Genomic DNA, 21,174 nt, shown 5'->3' on the forward strand with positions numbered 1-21,174 from the left:
TTATCTGCCTTAATTATCCAAAATCTAAATGTTTGATCAAAATCAGATGATGCCTACTAATACTATAAATACAAGTACAACAAATCATAACAAGGGACTAATAATCTTTATTGCAAATCTTTATTCATACATTAAGAAATACAAAAACTAATTGATCCTTCATCTGAAAACCAATTAATGAAACAAAAAATATCTTGAGAATACATACAGAACGCCATACAAAACCCATTATATTATTATCATCAATAATGATATTCATTCATTCATTTAACAGTATTTATATCATCAACACATGTGTTTTATGTTGAAAATTAATGCAATTTCTCATTAAAAATGCAGCTATCAATACATAAAAAATGTACGAAATCATCCTTAAATAGTACATATATCATAATTATTACATGATTTTCTACAAAAAATATATAATATTAGTTTCTGAGTATCATATATTACATCATGAAAAGAAGGAAGTCATGTGTTAAGAGGTTGTCATTCAACATTAATCGAAAACTGGTGGAAACATGTAATTTTGCAAAGTGCTAGTATTGTACAAAGCAATCCTTCTATTCCTTGGTGTCTATCGTTTTGCGCCTACCTGCATGACTGGCAAACAATTAAGTAGTCGTGTCAATCAGCTCGTGTGGCAAAGGAAAGGTTAAACTCAAGATTAAATAGGTTATTTTGCCAACCCAATCTCTTTGTTTTTCATATATTATTTTGTATAGCCTTGATAATAACAAGGTAGTTTCCGTGATACAACATGGGTTTGTGATACCGATGGTCCACAGATGGAATACACTTACTGATTAATTTTGTCTATATAACTCATTCATTCAAACCCTAAACAGCCGGATTGGGGATCGGATTCCTTCCACCTGTAGCTTTTCCATGACAATACTTTGTAGAATTCTTTTCCTGCTCCTAACTAGCTGTGCTTTCATGACTTTAAAGCCTGATTTTAACACACTTTTTGATACCAAATTCATAATATTAATTGGGTGATTATTGAAAAATGCTTCAATTAATAAAAAAAAACAAATTTCATGTGTATACTAATTAGTACTATATTGAGTTACTTTACATTGTATTTATGTGCATTAAGAAACAATGTCTTATCAGGTCTAAAAGTCTCACTATGCATACACACACCACACATATTATAACTACTAAATGTACTTGCAGTACATGAAACCTTTATTTAGATACACAAATTCAACAATAAAAATATGTTATTTTCTTATACAGAATGAAACAGAGATCAATATTTAAAACATAGTAAATATTATGCAATGTAAAATACCTTGCATCTTAAAGTAGCCAAAATGATTGGAAATTGGAAATATAAATGTACAATTACAACAGAAAACAACAGGATGATTTTAATTATCAACATAGATAGATCGTGCAGCAATACCGGTACACAAAATAAGTCATGGGCAACAATGATTCCTATTACAATAGTATATTGGTAATTACAATGCAGCAATTGTAGAAAATAAAAACAATTACAGGTGAAGATTCACACAAGTGTTTAAGCACTTTATTTCTTGAATCACATTTATTCAAACATCCTACATGTATATTTTACAATTCAGCAATCTTCTTTGCTGAAAAAACAAATATTGTTAATATGTAAAAACAATAGGTACAGCATTTCCAATATACATTATGAATATTCTGAGTAGATAATCTGAAATGAATTTGAAAGAAATTGTTCTATTCTACATTTTCTACTCAATACAATGGAAGCTTTCTGACAAGAACATGGATATTCATAGATCTATAAAGTACACTTCATATAAAATCATGAAAAAATGAATATACTAGTCAGTACTGAGAGATTTTGTGAAAGACAATGTATCAGTAATTTACAGTGATGATCATAATTCAGGAGTCCATGTACGTATTTTTATGTTTCTCCTCAAATTCTGTGATTTTATATGTTTTGTTTTAGTGCCCCTGAATAATCAATATTTATGCGGTACATGATGTATTTTTATCATAATTATCACGTCTTTGAAACATGAAATTTTTATAACAAATTACACATATGTATTTTTAATTTTCTTTTTGATATTTTCACTTGCAATACTGAAATACTAAAGTTTAATGGATGGATTGGAGCAATTACATACAAATGATATCAACATTATAGCCTGGTACGATATTTATGTGAAACTAAGGGAATTCCAACCTTAATAGACAACAACTCTAAAAAAAACATAAATATCAGAAAAGCAGACTGGTGAAATGAATCATGAGGTTTTTTTCTTAGAGGACCGGCCTATAAGTAACATTTATATACACCATAATGTAAACCATAAAGTATGGGGTTCAAATCCCTGTCACAGCACTAATGTCCTATGGCAAGACATTATTCTACCTTCACCACCCTTGACCCCGATGTAGTTAATGGGTACCTGGTAGGGTACACCAAGTGCTATGGTTGCTGGAGTACAGGTAATGAAATTCAAAAGTCGTATTGAAGCTCATAGAGACATTATATTATGTGATATATGTGCTATACAAAAACAATATCTTATTATCAATACAATTATTTCAGTAATTACAGTATATTATAATATTGACCTTTTCCCTTGTGATGGCATAGATGATTCACAATTTCAATTGTAACCTTGTCTGTGTTAGTCGACTCTTTGCTCTTCCTTATTCTAATTTCTAAAGCTCGGTAAATTTGTTTTTATACAGTGACTCTTGCTTCACTGGATACAGAATATATACCGCAATATGTATTTTATTGTTAAAGATCTTGAACCTAACAATGTTTAAAAATAATGGTTAGATTATGGTACAAAATGGGTTGTCAAGCATATACATGTAATATGTTAGCATCACTGCAAAGATTACATAATTGTTTATTAAAACACATGTCCAAAAACAATGAGTTATACTGTAGATCCCTATATCCCATTCTAAAATGACCATTCTCTTATACCACACTTTACTGTTAAATGTAATTCCTATGCGGTGGTAACAGTCCAAATTTTATTAAACTCCTTACCGGCCTTGGTCGACCTAAGGAATAAAATGGTCTGCCATGGTTGACTTTTGTCACACATACATGTAAAGTGCATTACTACTAGCCTCCCATAGGTGTGGCAGGCCAGAGTTTCAGTCCATGGCTGACAATGAGCAGTATACCGTCTACAGGTGTGTTGCAGCTGATTTGGTGTTCTTTGGGAAGACATCGACATCAAGATCTTGGTCTGGTTCAAAGGCCCTGTTGATGATGCTGACTTCGTGAGCGCTCGCGGTAGAAGATGTTTCATCTTCTAATCCATCAGTTTGCTTCTTGGCAAAGTTGACGAAGACCTGAAATAATGGAAAATGGATAATGTAGGTGTTGCAGTCTAGACTGGAAACAACAGGGTGCGGGTTCAAATCCCTGCCACAGCATTAACGTTCTTTGGCAAGACATTAATCTTCATTTGGCACCCTCGACCCAGGTGAACAATTGGGTACCTGGCAAGATTTATTTGCTAATATACTTGAGTGCCATAATTATTATCATTATCATTAGTGAAAGTATTAGTATTATAATTACTACTATCATTATCATTATTATTGTTGTTGTTATTGTTATTAGCAGCATTACAATAGGGACTTTTAGATTTGCACAACGACAACGTGGACTGCTCTGTGTGAAGTCCTTTTAAGGCACTAAAAGGACGTCACACGTAGCAGTCCACACAAATCTAAAAGTCCCTAATAACTCTGAAACTAATTCAAGGTTCGTGATCATTTCCAATTTTTCTATCACCAAACAGTGATTAAGTTTTGCCCAACCCCCTCCTTAGTCCAGGTGACACCAAATAAAAATAATAATAATAATAATAATAATACTTCTACTACTAATATTAATAATGATAATTATACTACTAATAATAATTACAATCATGATACTACTACTACTACTACTACTTCTACTACAGACTATCTACTCCTATTAATTACATATGTTACCTCATCGAGAGTTGTTTGAGAGACCGAGTAATCTTCAAGGTTGAGGGTAGACTTTTCTCTCTCCATGATACCAAAGATCGTTGCCACAGTGATGTTGTGTGGAGGCAACTGGAAACGGACCACGTTGTGGTGATGTTCCTGCGAGATGGAGCAGAAGGATGATGTTTGAATCATTTAAAAAAAATGATAAATAAAAATGACCCTTAAATTTCCACCAACATTTAAAGCATTTGCTCTAAATGCACTTTCAAGGAACTTCAACAAGCAGTTTCATTACTAAAAGCAGGCTTGAAATACATAGCATGAGATAACTTGACGATTGAATATGGTGGATTATTCTGGCGTAAGAAGAAAATGTAGTCAAAGTTAGGTAGTCCAATTCAACATTATTTTAGAGTGGGATTTACTGCCCATTGCATGGAGGAGAATTGTACCGGGGTAAGTACTCTACTTGATCTTCACAAATTTGTGATCATGCTACATTGTCATCTCCCTCAGTGCTTACTCCTAAAATCATCATCATGATGAAGAAAGCAATATCAATTACAATCACTATACCAGCACCATCATCCTCACCAACATTACCACATTGGCACAGCCTAGACAAGTTCCATTTGATTTCTTTTCCTTTTAATGTATTGATCAGTGACCTTCTGATGTTTGTATAACTTGTATTTCTTTCTTTTTTACACTTGTAATATCTTTTATATATACATATATGTTTTTTATTAAATGGAATGAATAAATCTTGAAATCTTGAAATCATCATCATCATTATCATCACCAACATCACAATCATCCTAATCATCACAACCACCTTTACCACCATCATCATCATCATCATCATCATCATCACCATCACCACCATCACCATCATCACTACCATAATCACCACCACCATCATCGCCATCACCAACATCATCATCACCATCATTGCCAAACTGTACCTTGAGCTCAGCCCCAGGGAAGCTCCTGTGCACAAACTCAGTAATAAGGCTCATGTCTGTCTTCCCCATCTTCTGACCTCTCACCACCAGGGAGTAGCCGTTACCATGACGATTCTTCACATGCTGAGGACTTCCCAGACAGCAGAACTGGCCATTGACCATGATGGCTAATCTGGTACAAACAGCCTCGCATTCTTCCATACTGCAAAACAGAACAATAAGTACTACAGTGAAACCTGGGACCCGTTTCACAAAGCCTTTTTCCAATGACAAATGACAAATATCAGTGACAAATCTGCTGATAACCAATCAGAAGGATTTCAGTAGCTTATAACACATACTGTCATTTGTCACTGATGACAAGTTTTGTGAAACGGGGCCCAGAAAGACCACTCAAGGGTGACAAGAGGAGTGGTCTTTATGAACAGGTTCCTTCGGTACAGGTTTTTATGAGAAACAATTGTTAAGGGGAACATTAAAATGTGGTCTTTACAGGCAGGTGGTCTGTATGTTGGTAAAGCAGGTTTCATTGTATACTAGATGAAGAGGCCTAGCTCCTACATTCAAATACTTTGTAAAGTTTGCTCATCAGATCATATGAAGTACATGTAAGTGTAAAATATAGCTCAAAATTATATAGGAATTATTGGCCCTAATTATAACATTAAATGGTCTAATTCAGCCAATACAAGAAACATATGAAATATTAAACTTGATATGCAAACAATATTTGACTCATCAACGACTTGTGCAACATTTTGGCAGATCTTGTCCAATATTTCTTGAATTGACCTAAAGGCCATCCGTAGTATTTGAATAACGTACCTATGCGAAGTGAGGATGACCGAGCGGTTATCCCTAACCACATTGACGATACTGTTCAAGACTCTCTGCTTGGTGATAGGGTCCATTCCAGTTGTTGGTTCATCCTTTGTATAAAAACAACCAAATAAAAGTTATCATCCCATACATTTATGATCATCAAAATTCTAAAATGCTTGTTGTTCCTAAAACTAAACAAGACAAATTCGACTGTCTCCTATATGCTTCCGCCTTAAATTCAGGATAGCAAATGGCCGGAATTATTTGTGATTATTTGTCGCTAAAAGCATATCTCTTGTTTTTCAGCATGACAAAGGCATTTTCTTGATGACGTGACGTACGATGTATCTCTTGTACACTTTCGTATTAAAGGAATATTGTACATCAAAGTCAGGAATACCTCTCATTATTCAGCATACCTACACTTATTGTTTGGGGTGAGGTTTCCTTTAACTGTTTTCATCAAAATTGTCACTATATCCTCTTTCTAAACATTTAATTATTTCAATGTAGCGTAATGATTTGTGTCGTCTTAGTTTACTTTATTTTAGTTAAGAGAGTTAAATTTTTTGTGATTGTAATATGTACAGAGCCATGAGCGTCAGAGCCTGGCGGATACCGGCGCTATATAAATATTCATATTATTATACCATTTCTGACAAAAACCATAGCATAGTATTAATAGTATACATTTGAGTTTGAGTTTGAGTTTATTAACAACAAAAATAATAACAAGTAAAACATAATGTATCAAGCATGATTACGTAAAATATAACAATATAACACAAGATCGATAACATTACACATGAATAATATAAACATTGTTTTACAAAGTATGTTGTACACAAATGGAATAAAAGATTATGTGTACACTTTTGTTGTTAAAGGGGGTACCAGAAGTTAGCACAAGTGCTAGTCGAGTCTGGTTCCGTCTTTGGCAAGAATTTTCAAACTATTTTTTACTATACTATATTACATATATATACATGTAACATAAACTACATAATGAAAGTAAACAAAGAAATAGAATAGTCATTTAGAAATATTCCTTACTTAATATATACATGTACGTCAAATGTGTGTCGACTTCCGTATCAAAACCAAACATACAGTAAATAAATAACATGGGTCTTTCATGACGAGGGACTGCACTTACCATGAGGATCAGTTCTGGTCTGCCGAGGAGTGCAACAGCCACAGCCAAGCTTCGCTTCATACCACCGCTGTATGTTGAGATACGCCTCCTAAGATATTTCTCCATCCCCAACTCCTGGCAGATCTCTTCAATAGCCTACAAAAACATATGTATGTATAATTATGCAGGATATCAACGGCTGATTGAAAATCTAACATGGTATTATACAGTAGGCTTATACAATATTGTCAATATAAGATCCATGTACACCATCTAGTCATCTCCAAATTCACATTTTCCCACTTTCGCAATTATACTTGAACCCGGCATGCTGCCTTTGTGAAATATAATAATACTCATAAAAATTACAATCACTGCCACACATATTCTTTCTTGCAATTGGGTTACCTGTGTCCCGTCTTATAAAGACTCAATCGCAACTATGTAAAAAAGAAATGGGAGACTGCAAACTTGCGATTGACTCGGGGGCCCAGTACTAGGCGTTGTGGCGTGCGCCTGTAATCCAGCTAAAAGTGGAAGTTACAAACTGATTCAGCCGAGGACGCAGGTTCGAAACTGAGTCACGTCTTTCGGATGGTGACGTTTAAAGGTCGGTCCCCAGACATAAATAATCATATCCGATTGATACACGTCTATAAAAACCCAATTCACACACACACACACACACTCCACTTTATCTTTAAGAAGAGTGAATAATTTACCTTGCTCATGCCAGAGCTGTTGATTCCTTTCATCCTGGCATAGCAGTAGAGAAGCTCTTCACCAGTCAGCTGAGGGTACATGGCATTCTCTTGAGGGCAGTAGCCAATGCTACAGAAACAAAGAGAGAGACAAAGAGACGGTGAGACAAAGTGAGAGATAGTGAGATAGTAAGAAAGAGAGAATAAGAGAGACAGAGACATAATAAAAGACATTAACATAAAGAGAAATAGAGGGAGATAGAGATACACAGGTGACATACAAAGGGAGGGTTCGGGAGAAGAGGAAAAAGAACAATATAAGAGAGGGGAAGAGATTCAATGAGTCAACATGGATAGAAAATCCACTGAATCACCAAATAAATTGAGCAGTACACCATGAGATACCTTTATTTTTTTTAGACACATTTCTATGGAAATATCAAAATAATTTTGTCAGTCTCCCTGTAATCATTCAAAGCAAATTAAAGGAGACATGAATATCTTACCTCTTAGCTCTCTTTTTGATGGTGCCCTCTGTTGGTGACAGGTCTTCGACGATCATACGGAAAGTAGACGTCTTCCCAGCTCCGTTTACTCCCAGTAATCCAAAGCACTGAAATCAATCAAACAAAGACAAATCTCGAAAATTAACTGAAGTGCATCCAAAAGAGATAAATTTGACTCCAATGACGACTCAAAAAATTCTTCAAAGTTCTTGAAGTTGAAAATAAATGTAAACAGAGTGAACACCAAAGGGAAATGAAAGCTATGAATTAGCCTTCTAATACATCAAAGATATGGACAAAAATTGTTATTCAAGACCCAACTTTACAATTTTGCTGTAGTGCTGAAGAGGGATGAACATAGAACAGTTATTAACATAGCAATGCCTCACTAGAGCAGCAAACACAATGATGCAGCATCAAAGTCAAAGAATCTTACCTCTCCCTTGGATACTGCTAAGCAGAGATCATTGACGGCTACGATCTTTTGACGACCTGGACCTCGGTACACCTGGAAGCAAAGAAAAAGATGGAATTGATCAACACTCATTAACATGTCACTGTTTGCTACTTTAAATCATCATCATCATTATCACCATTATCATCATCATCATCCTCATCATCCTCATCATCATCATCATCATCATCATCATAATCATAATCATCATCATCATCACCATTATCATCATCATCATCATCATCATCATCATCATCATCATCATCATCATCATCATTAGTTAATCATCACCAATACCATCATTATCACAACCACTCTCATGACCATCATCACCAACATGATGATGATCATCAATTCATCATCATTATTGTCATAGTCATAATCATCACTATCCCATCAAAATCAATGCCATAATAACCACCTTCACTACCCGTCCCCCCCTCCCCCACTCCGTGAATGGAGGGATACCAAGCGTGTTACCAAAATGTCTGGTAAAGGGGTACTTTTCAAGCACCAAAGTCTGACTCGTAGTACACAAAAATCTGGCCCGTATTGACTTTACACACAGGACTTTAGGGGGTATTTTCAAAAGGAGGGAACATGCATACCGGTGCGCGTACCCTTAATAACACTGAGTGGGGGGGGGGGGGGGGGGTGGGGGCTTCACTATCATCATCACCAACAGTACCATCACCATCACCATCACCATCATCATCATCATCGTCATCATTGTCATCTTCATCATCACCATCATCACCATCATCACCATCATCATCACCAATCATCATCATGACACACAAATATCACTGTCCTCTGTAGCACACACATTGATTTTAACCAAACCTACCTTTCTGACTTCCGTCAGAACCAAGGTGTCTTCCTTGCTTCCTCCTCTATTCACCATCTCCATTTCCTCCCTCACATCTTCGTTGTCATGGTAACCGGGTAGGAGGTTATCCACATTAGGGTCCAAGCAACTGAGTAGTAAATTGTTACATCATTACATTCTATTTATCTGTATATTCAAATAATCTTTAAAAAAATGTTGAAATAGTAATTTTTGTTACACTCATGTTTATCATTCTCATTCATTCATTGGAGAGTGCTTTACTACTGCACTACTATACCTGTACACAATGTATTTACTTTACTAACTTTCTTCTTCCGTTCCCTTTCCTTTTCTTCCTCTCTCTCCCTCATTAAGTTTTTTTTTTATATACGCTATCTTTTCACTAATCTCCCATGACTCTCTTTCTCCATGTAATTAAAGCTATTTCATATATTAAACAAATATTGACCGGTAGGGTGATTAATATAATATTTTTTTGACAGCGAGGGAGGAATATTTTCCCGCGCGATCATATTTTCCCTCTGAATATTTCAAATACTCTTCCTCTCTTTGATGTCACATTCTTTCTCTCTCCCTTTCTCTCTCTCTCTCTCTCTTTGTACATAAATTGTACAAAAAGATACGTTTTCAACGCAAACTGCATAAATATTAAAAAATCATAATTTCACTACAAAGGGAGAGCCACATCGTCTGGATATTGAGCTGGTAAATGCATATGTGACCCGGCACCACAAAACCAACAAAAAGTCGCAACCAGCGATTCTCCGTAATCAGCTAAAATGTCAATTTAGGTGAAAAAAATAGATTTTTGTTTTTTTGCATTTTCTGAAAGAGTGGTCTTTTCTGTACCTAGTATCAAAATTTGGAAGTCTAAAACATAGTAGAAGATGTGTTTTAAACGGTTTTTCTAGACCAGTTTTTTTCGCACAGCCTTCGGTCTCTTCCAAAATTTGATCACTTTTCCCGAGCGAAATTATCGTAGTCCGGAAATGGTCGGTCGTTGCTAACGGGTCGTGCTACGCGGGCTGTGATTGGTCCGTTATAGCAATCAGTGCGGCGCGCCATTTTGTTTGTATCCGCTTTCACATCCGAGTTCCAGCAGTGTTATGTAAGGGGGAACAAAAAGACTCCGGGTCCACCATGAATAGGCATTGTCTAGTGCAGGTGTCTCGCCACTATGTTGCAGTTCACTTAATCTGTCCAATTACAACTCTATACATTTACAACATAATAACTTTTGAAAGACTTAAGTCCACACATTGAGACCTCAGAAACATAATGAACAGACTATGTTTGACCATCAGGCCAAATTTCAGCCTAATCTGAAAATCTCTTCATAGTGGTTGCTATGGCCTTTTGATTCACCCTTCTATTGATTTCCCTGTGGTTTGCTTGCTCCGCATGCTTGAATAGCCCCAAACTTTAAAGCTCTCTTTCTCACAATTTAATACCAGTAACCTCCCTCACCAGCTCTTTTCATTCACTAAATTGAAAGGGTTAGGAAGCTTCAATTTGGACAAGTAATATACCATTTTAATGAGGAGAACTTCTTCTTTCATAATCAGATGAAATCAGGAAAATAATTTTTTGCGACTTTTTGGTGGTTTTGTGGTGCCGGGTCACATATACCATCTTGATGAGATTTAATGTTAGCTAAACTTTTATCCAAGTATGTCAAAAAAAAACCTTTTAACTAACAAACATCACAATCTATTACGCATCTAGCTTTCCTAACACGTCTTTATATGCTATATGACATTTTGTTAAGCTACCTAAGTATGCTATAACAAGCCTTTGGTAAACCACTGCAGCTTAGGATGGCATATTGGAACAAGTTGCAAGGGGTCAAGTAAAATGCCATATCCTAGAAATGCAGGGAGTTGTTCATTTCCAACAATTTATTGTTTAAAACACTCACAAGCTCAGTTTTTATGACTGCAAAGATTTTTTAAAATAATCAATCATCATCAATAGTGATCTGTCAGTTTATGACAGGTTCAGTGACCGAAATCAGAAATTTACATCCAGTGTCTCTCCAAGTACCTCGGTCTTGAGCCATTTGTTTGAGCATTTCATATCCTGTTGCTCCACATTCTGCAATTAAATCATCTAGAAAGCCTTCACGAGGTTTTTCCCCTCTTCTTCTTTCCATAATAATCAACACACCATGTAAAATCTAATGAAAGTGAATCAGAACTCACCTGCTGCAAGCGCTGTTCCTGACAGCATCCACGATGAGCAGAATCAGGAAAGCCAACCCGCCCTCTGCAGCCAAGGCAATGAAGTGCCACTTGAGGAAGACGAAGGGGTCCTCATAGATACCCTCCTCCATTCCAAAGGCTTGATAGATGTCAGCCAGGGCCTGGTTCTGGATCAGAGCCAGCAGGCCAGACGAGAGGCAGTAGGGGCTGAACACCAAGAAGACGTAATTGAGGATCTCAAACACCTGCTTTTCCCTCTCAGACACCTGCAGAAGGGAACAACGTCAGGATAAGTCAGAGGATGGATTTGGAATAAAATGATGATGATGATGACGACAATGACGATGATGATGATGATGATGATGACAATGATGATGATAATGACGATGGTGGCGACGACAACGACGATGACGATGATGATGGTGATGACGATGGTGGCGAAGACAACGACGATGATGATGATGACGATGATGATTATGATAATAATGGTGACGATGATGATGATGATGATAACGGTGATGATAATGAAGATGACGATATTGATGACGATGATGATGATGATAATAATGGTGAAGATGATGATGATGATAATGGTGATTGTGATGGTGGTGGTGTTAATAAAGTTGGTGATACAAAGAATAATATTCACTGTAATGGTCAACAGACCCCCATTTCCACCCCCCCCCCCCCCATTTTCCAGGCTTTACAGCTTATATCAATACTAACAAGTTACCAAGTGGCAAAAAGAAATTGTAAGCTTAACTATACATTTTCATGAATGGATATTTGACCTGTAATAACTTATATTTCAAATTGCTTTTCTTTTGATATGTATCCATGTTTTATGCTTCACTTTCAATTGTTTATTTATATTTTCATTTTCATTTTTTTAAAAATTATCTCTAATTTTCTCTCTAATATCAGAGCCCCTCGGCTAATGCAGGGGTAAACATAGTAAAGTCCTTAGAAGTATTTGTATTAGGTGACATATAAATGCTCTTATTATCATTGATTAATCTAAATTTGCCACACTCAACCCAGGTGAGGTAAATGGGTACCTGGTAGGATTATTCCTTGTCATGCAGTGTGTGCTGATAATGGCTGCCGCAGCTAAAGCTAGGGTAATGTAATTTATGTAAAGCGCACTGATATGTCTTAGGACAGGAATTGCGCTATATAAGTGGTACGTATTATTATTATAATTATTATTATTATTATAAAGAACGGACAGATAAAGAAATCACTAATTACAATTATATATTATATATATTGGGAACAAACAATTACTGAAAATAAATACTTCTTATGAAAACTATCATTTAAGATATAGATAAGACAAAGGGAAAGATATTTTTTTCAATCTCCACTCACCGCATTAACAAGAACGAGAAAGTTGGGAAGGTTGGTGATAACGGCTGCAAGAAGCAGGAGACAGAAAAGGAAGATGAACGCTGTACCAGACTCTTTGAAGAAAGGAATTAAGATGTAGATCTGACACATGATGGCAAATCTGTGATGAAGAAAAGGAAAAATAATATTTATTTATTTATTTGTTTTTAATTTATTTCGGTTTAAAAAAACATATAAGTATACATGATTCAAAGGTCCAAGGACCAAAACTGATCATGTTTACAAGTTATACAATACAGTAAATATACAATAGTGAGCCAAACGACAGGTATGACAAGTACAAGATGGTAAAAAAAGATTTAAGATTTTAATAAAGTATTGTGTAAGGAGTAGAAGAAATACATGTACATGTAGAATTATATGAGATTACATATTTATGTGTCATGTTCTTTATGTTGAAGTTCAATATCAAAGGAGCTAATTTTTATGTAATCTGGAATACAATTTCCTCCTCATCATCCTCAACGACAGAGAGCCATCTCTAATAAAACCTTTACCATGGCTATAAGCGCAACAACCAAAAGAGTTTTTGATATTATTATATGATATTATATTATTCTTTCTGTCACCATCATCATCACCATCATCATCATCACCAACATCACCATCATCACCATCATCATCATCACCACCATCAGCATCATCATCATCATCACCACCATCATCAGCATCATCATCATCATCATCACCATCATCATCATCACCATCATCACCATCATCATCATCACCATCATCATCACCACCATCATTATCACCATCATCATCATCACCACCATCATCACCATCATCATCATCATCACCATCATCAGCATCATCATCATCATCACCATCATCATCATCACCATCATCATCATCACCACCATCATCATCACCACCATCACCATCATCATCATCACCATCATCATCATCACCACCATCACCATCATCACCACCATCATCATCATCATCATCACCATCATCATCATCATCACCATCATCATCTTCATCATTATCATTATGTAGCACTCACCCATACAAGAAGACAAGGGCCACAAAGGCACCGACGTTTGAAGTCAGGATAAGACCACGGAAGTCAAAGATATAAAAGACTAGCAGCATCAGTCCAACTGGGATACAGAAACTCAGCTGTAATACAGGAATAACAAATCATTATTTGCTATGGATCGAACTGCTTGACCACCACATTGTCCAGAGTGAATAGTAACTGTTAATGGTTGTCTGTTTAAAGCCAGAAGGGTGCTATAACTCTGTGTTCCACAAATTTGCTAACCAATTTGCTACACTAACTGAAATCTTAGCTTCAAATCATGGAATATACACTGTATCCAACCCTAACCCAACGTCAGATTCTCACCCCACACTTACATACAAGAAACTAAGAAATTATAAAAGCTTTGACTATGACTGGGGCTTTATTGAAGTCTAGCTCTCATTCACCAACTCTTCTAAATCTGCAGGCGCATACATGTACATTTACATAACCATCATAAATATGTACAATCATCAATAAGAATTTAAATTCATAACACATTGCCAGAATAAAGCCAGGAGCCAATGTCACAAAGCAATTGTCACTGAAGGAATTGTCGTAGAGCAACAGTCCTCAGAGAAAATGTCATATCAACAAACGTACCATATCCCAGAAGAGATTAGTAAGCCAGTAAGTGAGAGTGCCGACGCCCGAGACGTAATGAAGCCGTTTGGATCCGTTGATGTTTTCATTGACGAGGAACATGGAAAACGCAGATGGGATGAGCACTAGGGCAGCAACGATGACGATAACGATACCGAAAGTCTTTGCCGCATCCAGCCAGCTGGAGGATAAGTTCAAATGATAAAATTAAGAATAATTATCATGAAATTGGTATTTCTATTTATAAAGGGCAGGACAGTATATGTTATGATAGAAATAACTTACTGTTTACATGTTTACTGTCATACTAGCATTTGTCAGTAGAACATCTTTTTGTTTCGTATAGTTTATCAAAATACTGTCACAATTGCACATGTAAAAGAAGACCTATAAACTAAAAGACTAGGCCCTATCTTTTGCCTCCTAAAATGTGTTTTATTTGAACTATCCTCATTTAAATCAAGGATTATGTGTGTGCAATCTTGTACACATTAGACCCAGTAAGTAACCCCTATCATAATTTAGCCAGTCTAAGTCTATAGAATGCAGTTAACAAATATTAGTGGAGTTTAGCCGGTTCACTGGATGTCTCGAAAGTGGGCACTGCATATGGCAGGTCATTCATGCCACAGGTTGCTCTCACCATTATGTCTCTCAATTATGATCTTTAGATAATTTTTTCCTTCAATAATGAACTATTAAAATATGTAAATTTTGTAGATTTGTTACCATAATTTGTACGTCCCTTGAGAAACCAATGCCAGGAATGGTTAGAGGATATAGTGGCATGAGCGGCCTAAGTCCAACTTAGAGTCAATCTTAGTCTTTGTGACACACAGCCCATTTGTTTCATATTTTTGTGAAATAAATAGATGACATTATAAAAATTATGATTATACCCAGACGTCCTGTGTCCAGACAAGTTGTGTATCCAGACAGTTGACTTAAAACAGCGATTTGAGGAAGTTTACAAACAATATTGTACAAATTTTGTAAGACTTTATTGTGTTGGGCAATATAAAGAACAAATATTCATGATGGTTAGAGCTATTTGATGTATATTTTTCAGCAATCTGAAGGCAAAAGAGAAGGCTTCATGTTTGTTAAGTGTCTAAAAAAAAACATCATTTTAGTGTTTCATGCATATAATAATAATAATAATAATAATGATGATATTTAATTTTAATATAGCGCTTAATACAAATGTCTCTAAGCACTTTACAAATATACTGAATCAATGGACTCAGTGCTTGCCCGCACACACTGTGTGCACAATCTCCATTCCCTGGGGAGCATTCCAGCCAGGCGTTACTTGACGCTCAAAAACTGTTTGACCAACAATGACGGCCGCATCCTACCGGGTACCCATTGGACACCTGGGTGGAGAGTAGCAAGTGCAGGTTAATATCTTGCCAAAGGATATTAGTGCTGTGTCGGAATTTGGACCTTGACCTTCGCATCTCCAGTCAAGTGCCTTAAACCACTCAACCACGACACTAGTATAGTAGTATTACTTACATGTTAATGCCAAGGTCCTGTTTGGAAAGTTTTAATGGATGGTTGTACGCTGTGATTCCTGTTCAAATAACAAAAAGGTACAAAAGAATATTTTTGCAGTAACATGAGCAGTAGACTGAAAGAAAAACAAAACAAAACATGATATGCATTAATGCAGAAACCCCTCCTGTGATACCCCTAATATACTCATGTGATATACATGTATGCCCACAACTCTTACAAAATGTGTAGGGACAACAAAAACAACAAGAACAAAAATCGCTGTGTTTAAATGGGCAAGCTATTAAAAACTATACAAAGTCATGATGATTAACTAAGGTGCTTGTCTCAATAATAATAATAACTAGAAATTTAATTCGTCATGGGGACGAATTAGGTGGTCTGTCTTCAATTCTTATGATCATGCTCATCTTCAATTCAATTAATTTATAAATTGATATTAATGTAAAATTATGTATTAAGATATGAATTGATGAATGAAGTACTGATAAACTGATAAACTGATAAATTGAACTGATGTAAAATGAACTGAATTGATGAGCTAAACGGATGAACTGATGAACTGAACTAAACTGATGAGCTTAACTGATGAACGAAATATTGAGCAATTATGATGATGCATAATTAAGTAATATTGACTGCCTTCTGGGCAATATGACGTATATCGCCTGAACCTAAGGTGAGGATGATATATGGCAAGTCGTATTGCCCTGAATTAGGCAGTAAATATTTCTATTATTAACCACATCAGATATCTAGAGCAAACAAGAAACTCTTACTATCTTATACTATCTTATCAATTATAAATTACTATCTTATAAATTATGTAGCCTACACTCCACAGGATTTCCTAGCATTAGAAGTTGCAAAAACATCGTCAAACAAGCACTGTGCATCCAGTGCTTGACGAATTTTCGATACACTGCAAATAGTGTGCAAAGGGTCTGATTGTGACGTCACAATAGAGTTCGTGCATGGTGCGCATTACATTGTCATTGTCACCAGCAGCTGGTGCGCGATGTTATTAACAACTGGCTCGATTATTTCTCACGAGTTTGACACGCAAAAAAATGTGGGGTCAACTTGCATCCTAAAGAGCTATAATGTATTTCATATAGGCATGTTTTTGACCATATATGCTATGTATTACAAGAGCTCGCACGCAGAGACATTTACCTTAAACGGACGCTCATTTCGTTATTAATGGTCATAAAGAGATAAACATGGTATCAAATTGTTCGGAAAAAAAATGGGCAATACTATGATAGACAAAAAATGACGATTTTAGTTTGCGTTCGATCATTACGAACAAAAACGTGCGCGCAAATTTATGCGCGCGCAAAGGTGTGCGCACGCAAAATTTTCGAAATGCTTGAAATGGCCTAAAACGTACTCTAATTTGATTAAAAAGTGATTATGAGCATTTTTTATTTTTACGCGCACCAACGTACGAACGTACGCGTGCGTTTATTGACCTCAAGTTAACCGGACAGATATTGACCTTAATCGTTATAAATATGAATGAGAAATGATTTACGGTTATGAAGATATGATAATGAGTTGACTTTCAGAGTACTTCACAAAATGGCGCCTGGATGACGTCACGATATTTTAATGAACTTGAAAATGTTCCTGTCACGTCTTAATATAATGACCTCTGACTGGGTCAAATTTGAAAGAAATTGGACGATTCAATTTTGAGTAATCGTGCACACAAAATAGTGGTCACAAATTTATTTTAATTGAATTGTGTTTTTGTACAAATTCAATTAAAATACTAGAAATTTAATTCGTCATGGGGACGAATTAGGTGGTCTGTTTTCAATTCTATGATCATTGAAAAGTCAAAAAAGAAAAAAAAAGTGAAGAAAAAAATTGTTGGAAACTCCCGGACTCGAACCAGGGACCTCAAGGTCGGAAGTCAAGCGCGTTACCGATATGCCAAAACATTTCCCATAGAGATTACACGTAAACGGAAAATAGAATTCACAAATCCCACTTTGTAAGTGAAATATGAGCATGATCCCGGCATCTGATCGAAAAATAAAGGGCACACTTGTGATAGCTTATTCTCTCAGCTACATCATACTCAAAGCTCAGCGAAAACACAGCTAAAACGACGGAGATATTGCTCGCAAAAGACAGGATGTAGAATCCAGTTTTGAGAAAAAGTCATGTCCCATAGAGAATACACGCAGAATGTGAAAAATTGACATGCCACCTTTAATCGCAAAAATACGCCATGATACCTTTGTCAAAATAAAATATTGTGGTAACTGTCTTTGTAGAAAATTGTCTCAGGTAGATCATATCAAAATTTGGAAGAAAATCGATCAATATTTACAGAGATACAGTCAATTTTCCAGAAATATGCTGACGTCATAATATGCAAATTGAAATTTTGAGTTCGGAGGCCATTGTGATGACGTCATGAGTTAATTGAGGGTCAAATGAGACATGAAATCATATCTCCAATTCATACTCTATCAAAATATGAAAACAAAATTGGGATCACTTTGCATCCTTAAGCGCTACAATGGATTTTGTATAGGCATGTTTTTGCCCATGTATGCTATGTATTACAAGAGCTCGCACGCACGGAAATTATCTTAAACGGACGCTCATTCCGTTATTAATGGGCAGAAAAAGGTGAACAAGGTATCAAAATGCTTGGGAAAATGTGCCAAATTTGATGACAGAGAAAATTTGGCGATTCTATGTTGAAAAATACCAGTACGCGCGAAAACGCGCGCGCATTTGCGTGCGCGCGTTTTTTTTGCAAAATGCTTAGAATGGCCTGAAACGTATGCAAAATGAATTTGGGACGATTTTGAGCATTTTTATTTTTTGCGCGCGCGCTGACGCGCGGACGTACGCATGCGCGCGCGTTTTCTGACTTGAAATTGATCGGACGGATATTGACCTTAATCATGATAAATATGAAAGAGAAATGCCTTTCCGTTATGAAGATATGATCATGAGTAAAAAGTACCAAGAAAAACACAAAATGGCGCCTGGATGACGTCATGAAGACTTGATGACCTTGAAAATGTTACACTGACGTCTTATTACAATGACCTATGACTGTGCCAAAATTGAACGAAATTGATTAAACCGATCTTGAGTTATCCTGTTCACAAAAAAGTGGGAACAATAAATAAAAATAAAGAATAATAAATAACTAGAAATTTAATTCGTCATGGGGACGAATTAGGTGGTCTGTTTTCAATTTGATCATTGAAAAGTCAAAAAAGAAAAAAAAATGAAGAAAAAAAATTGTTGGAGACGCCCGGACTCGAACCAGGGACCTCGAGGTCGGAAGTCAAGTGCGTTACCGATATACCAAAACATTTCCCATAGAGATTACACGTAAACGGAAAATGAAATACTCAAATCCCACTTTGCAAGTGAAATATGAGTATGATCCCGGCATCTGATCGAAAAATAAAGGGCACACTTATGATAGCTTATTGTCTCAGCTACAACATAATCAAAGCTCAGCATGAACAAAGATAAAACGACGGAGATATTGCTCGCGAAAGACGGGAATGTAGAATCCAGTTTTGAGAAAAAATCATGTCCCGTAGAGAATACACGCAAAATGTTAAAAATTGACATGCCCCCTTTAATCACAAATTACGCCATGATCCATTTGTCAAAATGAAAAATCGTGCCAAATGCATTTGTAGAAAATTGTCTCAGCTAGAACATATCAAAATTTGGAAGAAAATCGGTCAACATTTACAGAGATACAATCAATTTTCCAAAAATATGCTGACGTCAAAATATGAAAATTAAAATTTTGAGTTCGGAGGCCATTATGATGACGTCATGAGTTAATTGAGGGTCAAATGAGACATGAAATCATATCTCCAATTCATACTCTATCAAAATATGAAAACAAAATTGGGATCACCTTGCATCCTTAAGCGCTACAATGGATTTTGTATAGGCATGTTTTTGCCCATGTATGCTATGTATTACAAGAGCTCGCACGCACGGAAATTATCTTAAACGGACGCTCATTCCGTTATTAATGGGCAGAAAAAGGTGAAAAAGGTATCAAAATGCTTGGAAAAATGTGCCAAATACGATGACAGAGAAAATTTGGCGATTCTATGTTGAAAAATACCAGTACGCGCGAAAACGCGCGCGCATGTGCGTGCGCGCGTTTTTTTGAAAAATGCTTAGAATGGCCTGAAACGTATGCAAAATGAATTTGGGACGATTTTGAGCATTTTTATTTTTTGCGCGCGCGCTGACGCGCGGACGTACGCATGCGCGTGCATTTTCTGACTTGAAATTGACCGGACGGATATTGACCTTAATCATGATAAATATGAATGAGAAATGCCTTTTCGTTATAAAGATATGATCATGAATAAAAAGTACCAAAAAAAACACAAAATGGCGCCTGGATGACGTCATGAAGACTTGATGACCTTGAAAATGTTACACTGACGTCTCATGACAATGACCTATGACTGTGCCAAAATTGAACGAAATTGATTAAACCGATCTTGAGTTATCCTGTTCACAAAAAAGTGGGAACAATAAATAAAAACTAGAAATTTAATTCGTCACGAAGACGAATAAGGTGGTCTGTCTAAGTCTTATGATAGATTTGAGAATGGGAGAAGTTATATAGACATGTAAACAATGATGATCATGATGAACATGATGATGATCATGATGAACATGATGATGATCATGATGGTGACATTGATGATGATGATAATGATGATGATATTGATGATGATGATGATGACGATGATGAGTATAAGCATGATCCTGACATCTGATTGAAAAAAATGAGGAAATATATAGATAGCAAATAGTCTCAGCTACAACATGCTAAAATTTGGGAAAAAACTGTTGAATAAGAACCGAGATACTGGTTGAAACACATTGTCATGCAGATTCATGTTTTGAAATAAGTGACCTCCCATAGACATAACACGCAAATATGACAAATTATGCATTGTCGCCTTAAATCGAATATTTTACTATGAT

At 36.0% G+C, this 21,174-nt stretch overlaps 1 protein-coding gene across 13 annotated transcripts in view; it reads right to left on the reverse strand.

Annotated features, from left to right (window-relative positions):
• Positions 1–1,518: 1,518 nt before the first annotated feature.
• The window catches only part of LOC100890089, a 109,611-nt gene continuing 89,955 nt past the window's right edge, over positions 1,519–21,174 (reverse strand). For all 13 annotated transcript variants that reach the window (XM_030983031.1, XM_030983032.1, XM_030983027.1 and 10 more), the window contains 14 exons: positions 16,162–16,219; positions 14,644–14,824; positions 14,020–14,135; positions 12,972–13,110; positions 11,601–11,866; positions 9,397–9,526; positions 8,532–8,603; positions 8,096–8,202; positions 7,611–7,719; positions 6,910–7,044; positions 5,757–5,860; positions 4,932–5,133; positions 3,985–4,122; positions 1,519–3,333 (listed from right to left, as the gene is read on the reverse strand). In XM_030983031.1, coding sequence (XP_030838891.1) covers positions 3,166–3,333; positions 3,985–4,122; positions 4,932–5,133; positions 5,757–5,860; positions 6,910–7,044; positions 7,611–7,719; positions 8,096–8,202; positions 8,532–8,603; positions 9,397–9,526; positions 11,601–11,866; positions 12,972–13,110; positions 14,020–14,135; positions 14,644–14,824; positions 16,162–16,219 — 1,925 coding nt within the window. In that variant the 3' untranslated portion in view covers positions 1,519–3,165. The remainder of the gene's footprint in view (positions 3,334–3,984; positions 4,123–4,931; positions 5,134–5,756; positions 5,861–6,909; positions 7,045–7,610; positions 7,720–8,095; positions 8,203–8,531; positions 8,604–9,396; positions 9,527–11,600; positions 11,867–12,971; positions 13,111–14,019; positions 14,136–14,643; positions 14,825–16,161; positions 16,220–21,174) is intronic.

Source organism: Strongylocentrotus purpuratus, unplaced genomic scaffold (genome assembly GCF_000002235.5).
Source record: "Strongylocentrotus purpuratus isolate Spur 01 unplaced genomic scaffold, Spur_5.0 spur5_scaffold_13, whole genome shotgun sequence".
NCBI lineage: Eukaryota > Metazoa > Echinodermata > Echinoidea > Camarodonta > Strongylocentrotidae > Strongylocentrotus > Strongylocentrotus purpuratus.